This window comes from Paroedura picta, chromosome 7, assembly GCF_049243985.1.
Source record: "Paroedura picta isolate Pp20150507F chromosome 7, Ppicta_v3.0, whole genome shotgun sequence".
NCBI classification, from domain to species: domain Eukaryota; kingdom Metazoa; phylum Chordata; class Lepidosauria; order Squamata; family Gekkonidae; genus Paroedura; species Paroedura picta.
This window is the reverse complement of record NC_135375.1, coordinates 120,875,323-120,892,102: the sequence shown is the minus strand read 5'-3', so window position 1 is coordinate 120,892,102 and position 16,780 is coordinate 120,875,323. Positions and strand designations below refer to the sequence as shown.

Below are 16,780 nucleotides of genomic sequence, written 5' to 3'. Positions count from 1 at the left end.
CAAGTGCGCTTCCTGGTCAGCTGCCCTACGGCCCAATCACAGGACCTCCGTCTTGGAGGGGTTGAGTTTCAGGCGACTCTGCTCGAGCCATCCAGCTGCTGCTTCCAAACATCTGGAAGAGTCCGGGCGGCCATCCATGAGGAGAAAGAGCTGAGTGTCATCAGCATACTGATGGCAACCCAGCCCATAACTCCGCACCAGTTGAGCCAGGGGGCGCATAAAGATATTGAATAATGTGGGAGAGAGCACCGAACCCTGTGGGACCCCACAAGGGAGCCGGTAAGGGCCCGATAATTCCACTCCCACAACTACCCTTTGTGTCCGGTTTTGGAGGAAGGAGCGTATCCAGCGCAAGGCTGGACCCCTTATCCCCATACCGGCGATATCCCCCCTCCCGCATCACGTGAAATGATTTTGCCATGTTGAGCACAATTCCCCTTGCAAGAGAAGACTGGGGAGAATTGGGAATTGAGCAGATCAGCTCTCTCTTCATCACCTGTTGCAATGACACTTCCTGGTCCCTGCAATGATCCTACAATGTCCCTATTCTTTTTCCTTCTCTGAATATAACTAAAGAACCTTTTTTGTTGTTTTTTGCATTTCGTGCTAGCCTAAGCTCATACTGAGCTATAGCTCTCCTAACACTCTCCCTACAGGCATTGGTTATTTGTTTATACTCATCCTTGGTTATAAGGTCCTCCTTCCATTTCCTATGAATCTTTTTTATTATTCAATTATTTTGAAAGCTCTTTATGGCGTCATCCTGGTTTCTTTAGGTTCCTCCCAGTTTTCCTTCTCGAGGGAATTGTCTGCGATTGTGCCTTCAGCATTTCAGTTTTGAGAAACTCCCAACCTCCCTGAACTTCCATCTCCTTAAGTTTTTCTAACCATGGGATTCTACCCAGCATAACGAAGTTTGTTAAAATTTGCTCTCCTGAAGTCTACCCTTTATGTGTATGTACATCTTTTCTCTTCCCCAATATCTTAAAAGTCCAAAATCAGATGGTCACTACTACCAAGCGCACCCACAACTTTTACCTCATCAACCAGTTCTTCCCTGTTGGTCAGAATGAGGTCTAAGACAGCAGAGGCTCTGGTTGCCCCTTCAATTTCTGGAAAATGACGTTGTCAGCAAGACAAGTCAAGAATGTATTGGACTTTTCAGTTTTAGCAGATCTGGTCTTCCAACAGCTATCTGGGTAATCCACATACAAAGCTGTAGATATCTCAAAAGCATTGTACACTACTATATAATCTGCCCACCCTTCAGTGTTCTCTTCCGTGGCCCTCCTCCAGGTAGGCCCACCTTCTGGGTTGAGGTGGCTGGTGAATGAGAATTGGGCAATGGCCTTGGCTGTGGTACTTGTGGGATGTGATCCCTGTAGACACTCATTGGGTGCCAAATGTAATCCTTTAGGCTCCTGTTTCCTACTGAGCTTTTGGATGACTACTGAGCTTTTGGATGATGACCACTTCAGAGTTTCTCAGTCACTTCTCTTCTGCTGTTTTATGAATATGTTTGAAGTGGAAAGGTGTGGATTTAACCTAGCTAAATAAAACTGAAGCTTTTGTTTGCATAAAAACAAGAAGCCCTAACATAAGGGGACGGGCTGTGGCTCCGCAGAAGAGCCTCTGCTTTCCGTGTTGAATAGTGGCTCTAAGTGGAACTTTATCATGCTTCTCCCCCTTGATAAAAGGTTCAGAGGTTCACGAGTGCTCTCCTCCTTCAGTGGAATTGTTGTTGTGGAACTGTTGTGAGCTTGGAGACATTTCCTGAGAGAGGGTTTTCCTCCCTCTTGTCGGTACCCTTCCCCTGGAGGAGAGGAGACATAGTTACTTGGCAGAAGAGTAGCTGTAAGGACAAATGTAGAGAAAGGTTTGTCATGTGGCTGACATTTAGAAGAAGGTGCAGAAGGCATGCTGGGAAGGAAAGAGCGTTCTTGATGTAGCCTTGGTGCCCATGTTCTTTTTCTTCTTCTCCCATTCCAGGCTCCTCCTTATTTGGTAGACCATGGAGAATCGGGTCCTATCCGGTGCAATAGGTGCAAAGCCTACATGTGCCCTTTTATGCAGTTCATTGAGGGTGGACGAAGATTCCAGTGCTGCTTCTGTAGCTGCGTCACTGAGGGTGAGATTTTTCCCCGCTAGGGAGCCACCCGGAACATGAGGAACATGGGCCTCCCTGCTCCTGCGGCAGAGAGACGATGACTCAGCGTTAACCAGAAGCCCAGAATTCATGGCTCACTAAGCCAAAGCAGCAACCGACGTAACAGAACGCCAGTGATCCAATCACTGACCCTGGGTCCTCTGCCTTGAATTCTGGGCTTGTGCTTTGAACCATTTACTAGAATGGCAGCCTTTTATGCCCATTTGCATTTGGTTCTTGCAAGTGCAGGGAGTGATGTGCTGCTCATTCTTTCGGCCTGGTGCCTCTGGAAGTGCTCGCTTCATTTCTGCCATGGCTGCAGCTGCCAGTGCCATTTCGCCAATCTGCCCCTGTCTGGCAAAGGGAAGAGTGTGGTGATGACTGCAGAATTCAGTTCTGCCTGTGGATGTTCACTTTTCACTTTTGAACAGAACACATTTACATTTACTTCATTTATCTTGTGCCTGCCTTTCCAGCGCTAACCCAAAGTGGTTTACAGTATTCTCCCTACTTAATTTTATAACCCTGGGAGGTAGGTTACCCGGAAAGCGCCCAGCCCAAACTCACCCATTGGGCTTCCATAGCAGAGTGGGGATTCGAACCTGGGTCACCCAGGTCTTGGCACTGATGTGCTAAGCACCACAACACACCATTTCTTTTAGTGCTTGGGGGTGTGCGGACCATGTTCGGTGAAACCTCAGAAGCCAAAGAAGCTCTTGGTGGTTGAAGGGCACAAGGGCCTAGTTTCTTGCTTGGCTTCTTGCAGAATAAATTAGGCTAAGAAACAAGCTCTTCGCCCTTAACTTGTATATGCACTGTACAGGTCAGCTTTCTGGGGGGCAAACTGCAGGTTATTGAGGAATGATTTTAACTTTGAGTTTGGTGTCTCTATTTAGTTGCTTGTGTTGGGTCAAGGAGCCAGCTGACAAATGTGTCCTGAAGTGCTCTTTGGTTGATTAAAGATGGCTCTAAAGCTCAAACACAATAGTTTCACAGGTGTAGAGATTAATCCTCTGGAAATAACTGCTTTGTGTTGCTAGTGTAGTATGTTCTCACTTATAATTATCATATAATTTGGCAAGATTATTAAGACTATGCATTGTAGCAGTGAGGTTCTGTCAATTACTTCCAATAAACAGACTTCATTTGTAAAATATCTATTGAAGGAATAAAGGACTCCACATCATGGGGTCTTTTCTAAGTTATCCTAACTTCCTAACTTATCTGCCCCTTCCTAACTTATCTGCCCCTCACCCAAAGCCTCTCCCCGTGCAAAAAGGTTTGGGCACCAAAACTCCTTGTTTACCGGCAGCCCTTCTGGTGCTCAAAGTCTCTGGGACAGAGCAGTTCCCGGGTGCTGCACAGTGGGAGCTGGAGACCATAGGCTCTTGGCTGGCCACATTCACACCTGCCCCAGACAATAACAAGAATCCAAGGCAAGGTGAATCCAAAAGATGTAGGCACTGATCTGGCAAAGGCATGCTAATGACAGGAAACAGTTTACATGGCAAAATCATCAATCATTGTTTTGAAAGCAACCCCTCCCCCCCAAAAAAAGAGGATTTCTGTAATAGACAAAAGTTATGCAAAAACCCCAACCAGCCTTAGAAATTAGCATCCATAGGCCTGCAGAGCCAGCTCTGGGCCTGAGAGATCTCTCTTCTATCGTGGACCACAGCAAGTACTCCTCAAGGAAAGGTCTGTTCCCATACCAGACACTGGCAGATGAGCAGGTTGGAGACAAGCCAGCCTTCAAGGCGTTTTCCCCCAAGACTGTGGACAGCCCATCCCATTGTTAGAGCTGAGTGTAAACGAACAGCAAGAATGAAAGCTACTGCGTCTTCTGCTTTTCTTGATGGTTTTAACTGACTTCATTTCCAGGCAGTAACCATCTGAGACCAAATCATGTTGATTTCAAGCTTTTTCCTAGTATTCCCTCTGCAGCCTGTTACATGGGGACAGGAGTGTTTCACATGCTGCATGTTTGCTTTCTAGGTTTGTTTTTTATGTTTCAGTACCTAAAATCATAGCATAATAGAGTTGGAAGGAGCTCCTGGGTCATCTAGTCCAACCCCCCACACTATGCAGGACACTCACAACCCTCTCGCTCATCCACTGTCACCTGCCATCCCCTTGAACCTGCACAGACTCTGCTCTGTCAGATGGCTATCTAGCCTACCTTCTGTTTAAAAATTTACAAAGATGGAGAACCCACCACCTCCTGAGGAAGCCTGTTCCACTGAGAAACCACTCTGACCATCAGGAACTTTTTCTGGATGTTTAGACAGAATTTCATTTGCATTAATTTCACCCCAGTGGTTCTGATCCGTCCCTCCAGGACAAGAGAAAACTACTCTGCTCCATCCTCTACATGGCAGCCTTTCAAATACTTGAAGATGGTTATCAGATCCCCTCTCAATCGTCTCCTCTCCAGGCTAAACAGACCAAGCTCCCCCAGCCTTTCCTCTTACGTCTTGGTCTCCAAACCCCTCACCATCTTTGTTGCCCTCCTCTGGACACATTCCAGCTTGTCTACATCCCTCTTCAACTGTGGTGCCCAAAACTGAACACAGGACTCCAAGCGAGGCTGAACCAGAGCAGAGTAAGACGATACCATCACCTCCCGTGATCTGGACGCGATACTCCGTTTGATACAGCCCAAAATCCCATTTGTCTTTTTAGCCACCGAGTCACGCTGATGACTCTTGCTCAGTTTATGTTATACTAAGACTCCTAGATCCTTTTCGCACATACTACTGGCAAGGCAAGTCTCCCCCATTCTATATTGGTGTACATCAGTGGTTCTCAACCCTGGGGTCGCAACCCCATTTGGGGTTGGCTGGCCCCTTCTGTAGGTCCCCAGGTTGGTTGCCACAAGCAGCGGCAGGGGACAATAGTAGGCGACGGCCGGCGGTGGAGGCATGGGAATGGGTGCCACCCCGACTGTTGTGCACCCGTGCCCCCTTGTGCGCACAGTCACACAACAGTCAGGGTGGCATGGAGGTGGACATTGCCATGGCTCCTCCCAATGAAACGCCTTCCGATTGGCCCATTACCCCTAATAGCTGGAGTTCGGCTGAATGGCTGGAGTTCAGTGGGGGTGGCGAAGGCTTCCCTGCGGGGCTTGGAGCAGGCCCGTTGGGGACACGGTGGGCCTGCTCCGAGGCCCACAGGGAAGCCTGGGACTTGGAGGGGAGGGGAGCAGAAGGGGGAGGCTTCCCCGCGTCCCTCGGAGCAGGCCCGATGCGGCGGGCCTGTTCTCAGCCCCGCAGGGAAGCCGGGGACTCGGCGGGGAGGGGGGCTGGTGACCTGCACGGGGGGGGGGCGCTGCTGTTGGGGCCCTCCTTTCAAAGCCCACTCTTAGGAGTGGGTTTTGAAGTCTAGTCATTTATAAATGTGGAGGAACAACAAGTTCCTGAATAATAAGTGCAGGAACAACAAGTGCTGTTCGGCATATTAATAAATGATCTGGATGAGGGATTGGAGGGGGTACTTATTAAACTTGCAGACAATACTGAACTGGGAGGGGTAGCTGAATTAAATGAAATCTTCTTTCTTCCCCACCACTGTATTTTAAGGCTTCATTGTCCTTGTCTTAGCAGTCTTATTGGCCGGAAACTTACCTTTTACATATAAAGAAAGCTGAGGTTCTCAAGAGACTGAAATCTGCTCTTGGTGCAGATTTCCATATGAATGCACTCAGGTGGGGAGCTGCACAGAGACCCTCATCTAGTCGTTCAGGCTTGTGCTTGTGTGTTTCTTGCTCAGCATGAGGCTGCTCAGGGCCCTCCCAAGATCTCACCAACATGCACAAGTATAGCAGTGGTTGACTGCAGTGGCATGTGAGTGTGAATGCGCACAGCTGCCCCAGTGACAAGCACTCTACCGGAAGCTGGCTCTGGCAGGGTTTTGGGAGGCTTGTGCTGCCTCCCAGGGCCAGTCATACCCTTTCTGGAGTGTATCCTAAGCCTGCTGTTCCCTTGGTCATGTAGCAATTTTTGGTGTTGGAGGTAAGAAAGCACTCAGGGTGTTTTTCCTTCTCTTCTGCAGTGCCATCGCACTACTTCCAGCACTTGGATCACACGGGCAGGCGAGTGGATTACTATGACCGGCCTGAGTTATCTTTGGGGTCGTATGAGTTCTTGGCCACTGTTGACTACTGCAAGGTATGGCTACTCTTAAGCACTTAGGTGGGCAGACAGGCAACTGTTTGGGGCTTTATAGATCTGAAGTGTCCCGGACTGAACATTTTCGCATTGAAGTCTGGATGTGTGCAAGCAGACGGCAGTTGTCTTACCCAGGAGTCAAACTTCTGCTTCTTAAGCCCCAGTTGCTGTTGATCCAACTAGGGAAAGCCCTTCTAGAGAGTGATCTGCACAATGGTTTTATATGTGCTTCCATTCAAGATAGGTGTATCATTCTCATTTCCATTTCTTGACTGTTCCCGTTGTATTCTTAGAGCAGGAAATAGTAAGGCAGATTGTCAAAATACTGTATTAAGAATTCAGTTCATTAAAACAGGAACAGAACCTTCTTTTAAAAGGGTCTCGTCTCTCCCACTCCACATTCCCAGTCAAACCAAGCATCTTAATACTTTGCATTTTCATAGAAAAAGTGGGAAGCCACGCAAATAGATTCTTTGATTTCTGGATGTGGTACATGTTTATGGAGGGTACGTTCTCCTTGAGGTGGGAAATTTTGTCAACCTCGTTGCATGGCTAGCTGCTTCTGCAGTTTGCTGGCTTACGTTTTGGTGCCCTAACTAAGGATTATGGCTTGGCTTATTTTATTGTTGTTCTTGCTGCCAAGTCAAAGCTACCTTATGGCACCCATGAAGAATTTCCAAGGCAAGAGAGTTCAGAGTTGTGACTCTGTGTTCTTGGGTGGTCTCCTGTCCAAGTACTAACTAGGGCCAACCCTGCTTAGCTTCTAAGATCTAAGAAGATTGAGCTAGTCTGGGCCACCTAGGTTAGATTTTCAACATAACAAAGGTAGCTATTGGGGCAGGGTAGGAGACCTGCTCATCACAGGTGGGCTGCCTGCCATGTAGTCACTGTTTTATAACTGCAGTGTGCATGTATGCCAGCTTGGTGTAGTGGTTAGGAGCATCTAATCTGGTGGGCTGGGTTTGATTCTCCACTCCTCCTCCTCCACATGCAGCCAGCTAGGTGCCCTTGGGCTCGCCAGGGAACTGATAAGGCTGTTCTGACTGAGCAGGAATATCAGGGCTCTCTGAGCGTCACCCACCTCACAGGGTGTCTGTTGTGGGGAGAGGAAAGGGAAGGCGATTGTAAGCCGCTTTGAGACTCCTTCGGATAGGGAAAAGCTTCCTATATGAATCAACTCTTCTTCTCTGTACATAACAAAATCAGAGTCCAATAGCACCTTCAAGACCAACAAAGATTTATTCAAGGCCTAAGCTTTCGAGTGCACGCACACTTCCTCAGACTAATGAACAACCATCATAAACAGTGGAAATGTAAGGCGAACGCTAATTATGGTAAATCAGTAAACTGTCAAAACATCCAAATTCAGCCATATGATGCCATATGGTAAAGGTATCCCCTGTGCAAGCACCGGGTCATGTCTGACCCTTGGGGTGACGCCCTCTAGCCATATGGTAATTCTTTGCTAAAACAGCTCAGTTCAGTTGTAGTTCACAGAAACATCCTTACACGTCCGGCCTGCACATCTGCCTGCAGGGGCAAATCTGGATGCGCCCAGTAAAGCTGGGCGCGACCAGATTGGGCCAGCCCCTGGAGTGCCCGCCTTCAGAAGCTGCCCTCGAGGCGCTCTGGCGGCCTCGCGTCAAGACCCTGTCTGGAAGCCGAAGAGGGCGATCCTGAGCTGCCCTGCCTCACCTCCTGATACATCTGGCCTCTCGCCACCACCACTGCACAACCCCTACCTGCGCGGTCGTCGCCCCAGCTACCAGCACACCTTCAGACTATCCCCAACCCGAATGGCTGCCAGTCTGTCTGCCCAGGAGCCTGTCGGAGAAGGAGATTGCCCGATGGCTTCAGGAGCCCCAAGCCGTGTGCCCGCCCACCACACCTCCTGCCCCCTACTAGCCCACACGGCTGCAACCGCCTCAGACCAGCAGCCTGCAGAGACGGGAGGTTGCCCGGAGGCATCAGGAGCTGCAAGCACCTCGCGCTGTCATTTTACCATGTGTGGCATCATATGGTTGAATTTGGATGTTGTGACACAGTTTACCAATTTACCATAATTAACTTTTGCCTTGTATTTCCACTGTTATGATGGCTGTTCATTAATCTGAGGAAGAGTGCATGCACTCAAATGCTCATGTCTTGAATAAATCTTTGTTTGTTTTAAAGGTCCTATTGGACTCTTAATTTTGTTGTGCAGCTTCAGACCAACACAGGTACCCACTTCAATCCTTCCTCTATATATGTTACTGATAACATTATATGCCTCTTTCCCTGCAGAATAACAAGTTTCCCAATCCCCCAGCCTTTATTTTCATGATTGATGTGTCATACAATGCAGTAAGGAGTGGTTTGGTAAGGCTGATATGTGAAGAGTTGAAGACTCTCCTGGATTACCTACCTAGGTAAGTCCACCAATGAAATGGATGGCCCTGAAAAATGGTGATCTAGAGCAGGGGTAGTCAACCTGTGATCTTCCAGATGTCCATGGACTACAATTCCCATGAGCCCCTGCTAGCATTTGCTGGCAGTCTTCCAACAAAGGTTGGATGCACACTTTTCTTAGATGCTTTAGGAAGCTTTGGGCTGATCCTGCGTTGAGCGGAGGGTTGGACTAGATGGCCTGTGTGGCCCCTTCCAACTCTATGATTATATGATTCTGTGACATCTGGATGACCACTGGTGGACTATCCCTGATCTAGAGTAGTGGGCTGGAAAAGTTCCAGTTCCATCAGCAGGACAGATATTTCCTACCTCTGTCCTGCTGAAGCCAATACTGCTCCGAGGGGACAGGAAGGCCTGTTGATGTGGCATGAGGGGCAAATAGGGTGAGTGGGCTTCTGCAGTAGAAAAGGAAGGGAAATTGGTAGCAGTAAACTCCATTGAAGTTCAATCCATGAGGTTATGGCGGTTTAGAATCATAGAATCATAGAGTTGGAATGTCTTCTAGCCCAACCTCCTGCATTAGGCAGGACACTCACATCCCTATCGCTCACCTACTGTCACCTGCCACCCCCTTAAGCCTTCACAGAATCAGACTCTCCATCAGATGGCTATCTAGCCTCTGTTTAAAAATCTCCAAAGATGGAGAACCCACCACCTCCCGAGGAAGCCTTTTGTCCCGATTGAACTTCATTTTATTCAGTTTAGCCCACTTCTCGAGCCTATCAAGATCATCCTGTATTCTGATTCTGTCTTCTGTTGTGTTTGCTACCCCTCCCAGTTTAGTATCATCTGCAAATTTAATAAGTACCCCCTCTAATCCCTCATCCAAATCATTTATAAATATGTTGAACAACACAGGCCCCAGGACAGATCCTTGGGGTACTCCACTTGTCACTCTTTTCCAAGAGGTTGCTGAACCATTAGTCAGTCAATCAGTCAGTAACCTTTTATTGGCTTAAAATATGTATGACATATAAAAATAGGGTTTAAAATTTCAACAAAATAATAAAATAGGCCATGGGGTTACATAACCCAACAGATCTTAAAATGATTAAATAAACTATAAAAGATAAAATACAAGGTAGGCAGCATATTATAAAAGCATCTTAGTTAAAACTCTGGCAACTAAAATGGTTACCTCTGGGTCTTTGTCAGAGAGCAGAAATTGCAAGGTCATAGATTTACTTACAGAAGGCTTGTTTCCCAGCAAGGCAACAAAGCTGTCATCCCGACACTGCTCATATAAGGGGCAATCTAACAAAATGTGTGAGACAGAGTCAGGGCAGCCAGAACCACACGGACAGAGTCTTGCATGGTATGGGATACGGTGGAATCTTCCCTCTAAGACCTTTGAGGGGAAAGCATTCATTCGTGCGAGGAGAAAAACTCTTCTCAGGGGTGGGACATCAAAGAGATGCAAATATGTAGACATAATATTTCTCTGCATAGTGATGCCAAAGAATGCTGGTGAGCAGACTCGAGGCTGGGTAGGTATGAGTTCCTGCTGCTCATGGTCTAATATTCTCTGTTTAATAATCCGGAAGATACATTTTTCTTCCAGAGGTAGTAGGGCGCTGAGATCGATGCCAATGGAGACTAATTTTTGTTCAATAGCCTGGAACCATTGAAATTTAAGAGGGTCACTTTTCAGACGTTAAAAGGTTGCCAGTTTCTACTCTAAAATGTAGTCTGACCCAAAATTTAAAAAGTAGCTATCCAGGCCCTTGTCTCTACCCTAATTTGGCCAAATTCTGCGCAAATGGCATGGTAGGAGACACAATTGGGAACCCCTGCAATTTGCCAATAGAAAGCAGATTGAACACCCTCAATAGATTTGTTAAAGGCAGGAACCCATAAGGGGCATCCAAACAGGAGCTGGGACATCACTTTGGCATTAAAAATTTTAATTGCTGCAGGAATAAATTGGTTACCTTTCGCAGAGAAAAAGAACTGTTTTATCAAGGAAGATGAGGATTTGGCCAGATTGATAGCTTGTTGGCAGTGGGAGTGCCAGTTCTGGTTATATTGGAAGGTAACACCTAGAGACTTAAATGTTTTGACTTGTTCTATTGAAGTGCCTCCAATAGACCAGTCATTGCATGCCAGCTCTTAGATAAAACCAAAACTTTGGTTTTACCATAGTTAATTTCTAACTTATTATCTTGGCAATATTGGTAAAAGGTGGATAAGTATCGTTGTAAGCCAACCCTTGTATATGAGAGTATTGTAGTATCGTCGGCATGCAACAACAAAGGAATATGCTGGGAACCAAGTTTTGGGGATGACCATTAATAGGTTCCAGTTTTTGCACTAAATCATTAATGAATAAATTAAACAACAAGGGGGCCAGAATACAGCCTTGCTTAACTCCAATGGTCGTTGAGATCTTAGAGGTTAAGTCTCCCTTTGAAGAATACCGGACTTGACAGGAGGTGGACACAAAGTTTTTGGATGAGAAACACAAGTCTCGGTTCCATACCCATTAATCGCAATTTATTCCAGAGCATATCCCTATCTAATCAAATGCACTTTTAAGGTCTATAAAAGCTGTGTATAGCCTCTTACCATTTTGGGACATATATTTCTCGGCCAGGCATGAGAGAGTTAAACAATGATCTATAGTAGAGTTACCTTGCAAGAAACCAATCTGTTCAGGACCTATAATTCTTTGAGAGCGAGCCCAATCAGTTAGGCGCCGTTCAAGATGTTTTGCATAAATCTTACCTATAATTGATAATAAACGAATAGGTCTAAAATTATTAGGGTCGTTATGGTCACCATTTTTAAACATGGGAACAATGATTGAATTCAACCAAGAACTTGGGACAATCCCATGTAAATCAATTAAGGTAAATAAGTTGGCCAAAGGTGGAGCCTACCATTTAGGGTTGTTTTTTAGAAGTTCAGCTGATAGGGCATCCTGGCCTGGGGCTTTGCCTATCTTAAGGCTCAGAATTAGTTCCTCTACTTCGTCAGGCAAAACTGGGGACCATCTAGGGACATTAGTTGGGATGGAGTCATTTAGCAGATTTTCTGGAGCTGCTGGGACATTAAATAGAGCAGAAAAATGATCAACCCAAACTTGGGGGGCAATAATAAGTTCTAAGTTACCAGTCTTCCCACTCAAGGGTCCTCTTACAGCTGACCAGAATGCTTTGGAATTTTTGGATTTAACAATATCAAATAGGCAGGCCCAATTATCATGAGAATAAAGCCGTTTTTTCTCTTGGATAAGATAATTATACTGGTTTTTTTTGTTCAAAGTAACTGTGGATAATAGTCTGATCCTCTGACGATTGGGCCTGTCTAAATAGCTCTCTCAGTTGTTGTTGTTTTTTTTGAGATATGACATTCTTGGTCAAACCAGGAGAAATTGCTGCCTTTGTTACAGACTGGTTGTGCTTTAAGGCCGCAAAGGTCAATTATCTGAGAATACAGCTCTACAGCAGTCATAGGTGAGCTTGAGTTAATTAAAGTCTCCCGAATTTCTATCATTCTTTCAGATTCCAAAAGAGATGTAATTTCTTTCTCTATCTTAGTGGACCATCTAATCCGTTTCAAACAAGATTCAGTGGGAGCTGCTGGTAGAGATACACTGGGACTGTAAAGATCTATCCCAGTATGATCCCAGTTTAGAGTCAGTGGAAGGTGGTCACTCTCAGTACGCGACTCTATAGAGAAAGAAGAAATATTTTGGAAGCAGTTAAAAGTGCATAAGCCGTAATCAATCACACTCTGTCCATGAGGGGACGTGAATGTGAAATCTGCAGATGTGGGAAATTTGTTTTGACCATTTAATACCAGAAAATTGTGCTCTATACAGAATTCAGTTAATTTGATCCCTGCCTCGTTAATGACACTGTTCTTTGAGTTCCTCAAAGGCCAAAGGGAGGGTAGTAAGTCCTCATCATCTTCCCCGAAAGCCAACCTTGCAAAGATATCGTTATTATTAGTGCCAATTTGAGCATTAAAATCTCCTAAAATAATAAATTGGGCTGAAGAGTGATCCTTATATATTGAAAATATAAAATTAGAAAATTTGTCCCAGTTTTGGTTGAGAGTCAAATAATTCTGGGCAGGAGGTAAACATTGATTATTATTAGTGAAGAATTATTCCAGTGCAGTAGGATGGCCATAGCTAAATTTTGGCAGCAGCCTAAAGTAGAAGGATTAGCAACAGAGTCAATCTTCAGCAAGGTGGAAATGCCCACTTTGTAACGTCCCTTGGGCTCATTTTTATAGGCTGGTAAGTTAAATTATGCAAATCCCTTGAGATGAATTTTTTCTTGAAACCAAGTTTCCTGGAGGAGATTACAATCAAAGGAGGTTAAAAATTCCGCAAAATCAGAGTCTCCGGATTTGTTTTTGCATCCAGCGATGTTCCAGGATGCTATCCAAAGTCTATGATGGGAATGGTCTCCAAATAGTCAATCATTTCCTGCAGCTGGTTCCTCAGGTTGCGTCCACTGGGGAGAAGGATCAGAGTTGGTCTGAGTGAGCTCCTCCCCTTCTGAGTCTTAAGAACTTCCTGGAGAGATTTTGCTTGTGGAGATTTTCCTTCCACATTTGCATTAGTCTTTGGCGTATTATGGGATGAGAAGGAAGGTGAAATATCTAACAGCAGCTTCTTTTCTTCAATCATCTTATAAGGTTCCCTGCAGCAACGTGTGGTGTTTGATTTACTAATTCTGAAAATTCCTGGGCCAGAGATTTAGTACTGGGTTGGTTGTTTTGTCTTTGGCTCAGCAAAGTACTAAGAATTATTGGTGAGTCCAACTCAAAATCTTCTCTGTGATCTGTTGGCTGTGATGAGGCCATGGGTCTCTCTATTCTCTTTCCTTGAGGATTTGCTTCATCTCTTGACCCCCTCGGTTTATTTTTTTCTTCCATTTCCGGGCCTTTAAATGGGTCTGGTTTCCTCAGACTCACCTCCATTGATGAACAGAGGGTGGATTCTAAAGCTGGCATTGAGTCAGGAGTTACTGGTCTCCCTTCAGTTGTGTTTAGGGAGTCTATTTGGCTTTCTTTGTGGCTACTATTCTTTGCTCTTAAAGTCTGAATAGTCTGGACAGGTGATAGTCTTAAGTTCCTTGAACTTTTACTTAGATTTATTCTTGTACTCTGTTGATTTATTGTCAGCTTTGACTTCTAAATTTATTGTCAGCTTTGACTTCTAAAGATTTCCTTTTTGTAGGGAAGTTATTACTCCTTTCCTCCTCACATGTTGCTATTTGGTAGTATTTTAGAACCATTAACAAGTACCCTCTAGGTACAATTTGTCAACCAGTTATTGATCCACCTGACAGAATTAGGATCCATACCGCATTTTACCAACTTGTCAGCAAGAATATCATGTGGAACCTTATCAAAAGCTTTACTGAAATCCAGATAAACTTTGTCCACGGCATTCCCCTGATCCAGCAAGATAGTCACTTTCTTGAAGAAAGCTTACAATAATAAAAAGATAAAACACCATAAAATCCCATAACATCCCTTAATAAATACTATTGCATACTAATGTGGGATGTGTGCTTGCAAAGGGGACTTGATTGTGAGGGCTGTATTAATTGCTCTTTTGGGCAGTTTTATTATCTGCTAGGAATGTCAAATCAGCACCAGTGGCAGAATCCCTTCAGAGTCCTGTTTTGTGCCAATCCTTTGTAACTCCCCTGCTGCTGCTGCCCCATCACCTCTTCTTTTTTCTTACAGGGAAGGAAACCTGGAGGAATCCGCCATCCGGGTGGGCTTTGTCACTTACAACAAGGTTCTGCACTTCTACAATGTGAAGAGCTCTCTAGCCCAGCCTCAGATGATGGTTGTGTCTGATGTGGCAGATATGTTTGTGCCTCTGCTTGATGGCTTCCTGGTGAATGTTAATGAGTCCCGTGCCGTTTTCACCAGGTAAGCAGAGAATAATTGAGGATCAACGAATGCCTTTGCAGGCATGTCCCAGCAGCCCACGGACTAGTCTTCTCACTCATGCACAGAGGGTGTGTTAAGTCCCGAAAGGTGAAAAATAAATGTGCTTTGAAGGAGAGGGGTGTAGAAAGGGGGTCTCTCTCTTGCTTCCACCTCCGTTGTCGGTTCTCGCACAGCTTCCTGGTCGCTGGAAAGGAAGAACACTGGGAGGGGGGATTGTCCCGTTCCCTGGCGATGTGAGGCCTCTGCACCGTGTCCCTCCAGGACCATCCAGGGTGGCAAAAGCGGCTGGAGACTTCCTTTGGCGATCCATTCTTTGTTTACTGACTTTGAATCTGCTGTTGCTTTGCAGCTTGCTGGACCAGATCCCTGAAATGTTTGCAGATACAAGAGAAACAGAAACCGTGTTTGGTCCAGTGATTCAGGCTGGCATGGAAGCACTAAAGGTTTGTGTTTTAACTGGTTGAAATGGACCCTTCTCAGTTGTGTTGTTGTTCTGCATTGCTGTAATATGTCTGACCACCGTACTTGTTAATCTTGCCAGTAGCCAAATGTGCATGAGGTGAAACTTCCAGTGGATTGAGTTTTGCACAGATGTCACAGGCCTATTGTACCTCTTAGGGTTTGTGGCCTCTTTTCACCCTCTTGGTTATTCTTTTGCTATGTATGTGTATCTGCTGTTGAGTGGCAGACGCCAATCTGGAGAATTGGGTTTGATTCCCCACTCCTCCTTCACATGCAGCCAGCTGAGTGACTCTGTGCTTGTCCCAGAGGTCTCCCAGCCCAGCTGCCTCGCAGGGTGTCTGTTGGGATGGGAAAGGAAAGGCATTTGTATGTCGCTTTGGGATTCCTTCAAGTAGTGAAAAGTGGGGTATAAAAAAACTATTAAATTAGCTGAGGTTATCTTGGGACATTCTGTAGGTGTTATTGGCAGATGGTCAGGGATCGGTTGCTGGATGGTCTTTTGAAAGCTACTCCTTGCAGCATCCGTTTAGAAATTAGTCCTGACTGCAGGCTTGTGCTTTGACATGCCTTCTGAGTTCCAGGCAGAGTGGAATTTGGCCTGGGAAACCAGAACAGACAGCGTGGGCAGGCTGTGGCCTTGAAGCATCTGCTTCTATGAATCTTTCCTTATTCCTGGCTGGTTTTGCCAGCTATCTTGCAAGGGAAAAGATTGGCTCCTTCCACCTATTCCACTTTCACCAGTTTCCTTCCTCACCCCATCCTGTGTGGCTTTTGTCCCACATTTCCTGGCAAAGCCCTTTCTCTTCCTTTGGCTGGCAAGAAAACTGATAGGAGCCAACCTGACCCCTTCTGTGTACATGCCAGACACATACCACCCCGAGCCCATGTGTGCATGTGGGGAGGGGGGACAGTTTAGAAATTAAATATTATTAGTAGTATGATTATTATTGTAGTCCATGTGCTCCTGGGAGACTCTCTTCACTGTCAGGTTTCATCAGTTGCTCAGAAAACATAGTCTCTGACTTGGTGCAAAAGATGCGTTCATTCTGAAGCAAGAAAGTGAATCCGACAAGCACAGCATATAACCACGTCACCTGTGGCCCCTCCCGTGAGAACCTGAGAAACATAGGAGTTCTTCAGAAGGAACAGACCAGGCAGATAGTGAGGTGCTCGAGGCCACGGCGCTGCATGCCGGAGACAGGGAAGATGGATTGGAGGAGGTGGGTGGTCAGTGTACGAGGGAGAAGGAAGGGAAAGAAGCAGGGGGCAATAAATTGGATCTACCTATCAAGCAGAGTCAAAGCAAATGGCAGAAGCACAGCATTCTGACATTCGCATGCATTCATCATGTCCATTGATGTCCGGAGGGAGCCACTTCATAATAGAGCGCAAACTGACCTGACACATGTTCTGCCTTTCTGTGAGTAGCCAGTGCAGAGACAGCTACTTCTGATGGCAGCTCTCTTGGCATGGAAACACAAAAGGTTTGTGTTTTATTCCTGCATCGGCTGCTTTGGGAAAGGAAACCCGGAGTGCCAGGGCTTTAGGATGCTTAGGGCTGATCCTGTGTTGAGCAGGGGGTTGGACTAGATGGCCTGTATGGCCCCTTCCAACTCTATGATTCTCTGATTCTGTG

The 16,780-nt window shown here is 45.9% G+C and overlaps 1 protein-coding gene across 3 annotated transcripts in view; it reads left to right on the top strand.

Moving 5' to 3' along the window:
- Positions 1–16,780, top strand: part of SEC24C (SEC24 homolog C, COPII component) — a 79,337-nt gene that overhangs the window by 46,064 nt on the left and 16,493 nt on the right. For all 3 annotated transcript variants that reach the window (XM_077346190.1, XM_077346188.1, XM_077346187.1), the window contains 5 exons: positions 1,990–2,128; positions 6,197–6,312; positions 8,596–8,720; positions 14,470–14,661; positions 15,032–15,125. In XM_077346190.1, coding sequence (XP_077202305.1) covers positions 1,990–2,128; positions 6,197–6,312; positions 8,596–8,720; positions 14,470–14,661; positions 15,032–15,125 — 666 coding nt within the window. The remainder of the gene's footprint in view (positions 1–1,989; positions 2,129–6,196; positions 6,313–8,595; positions 8,721–14,469; positions 14,662–15,031; positions 15,126–16,780) is intronic.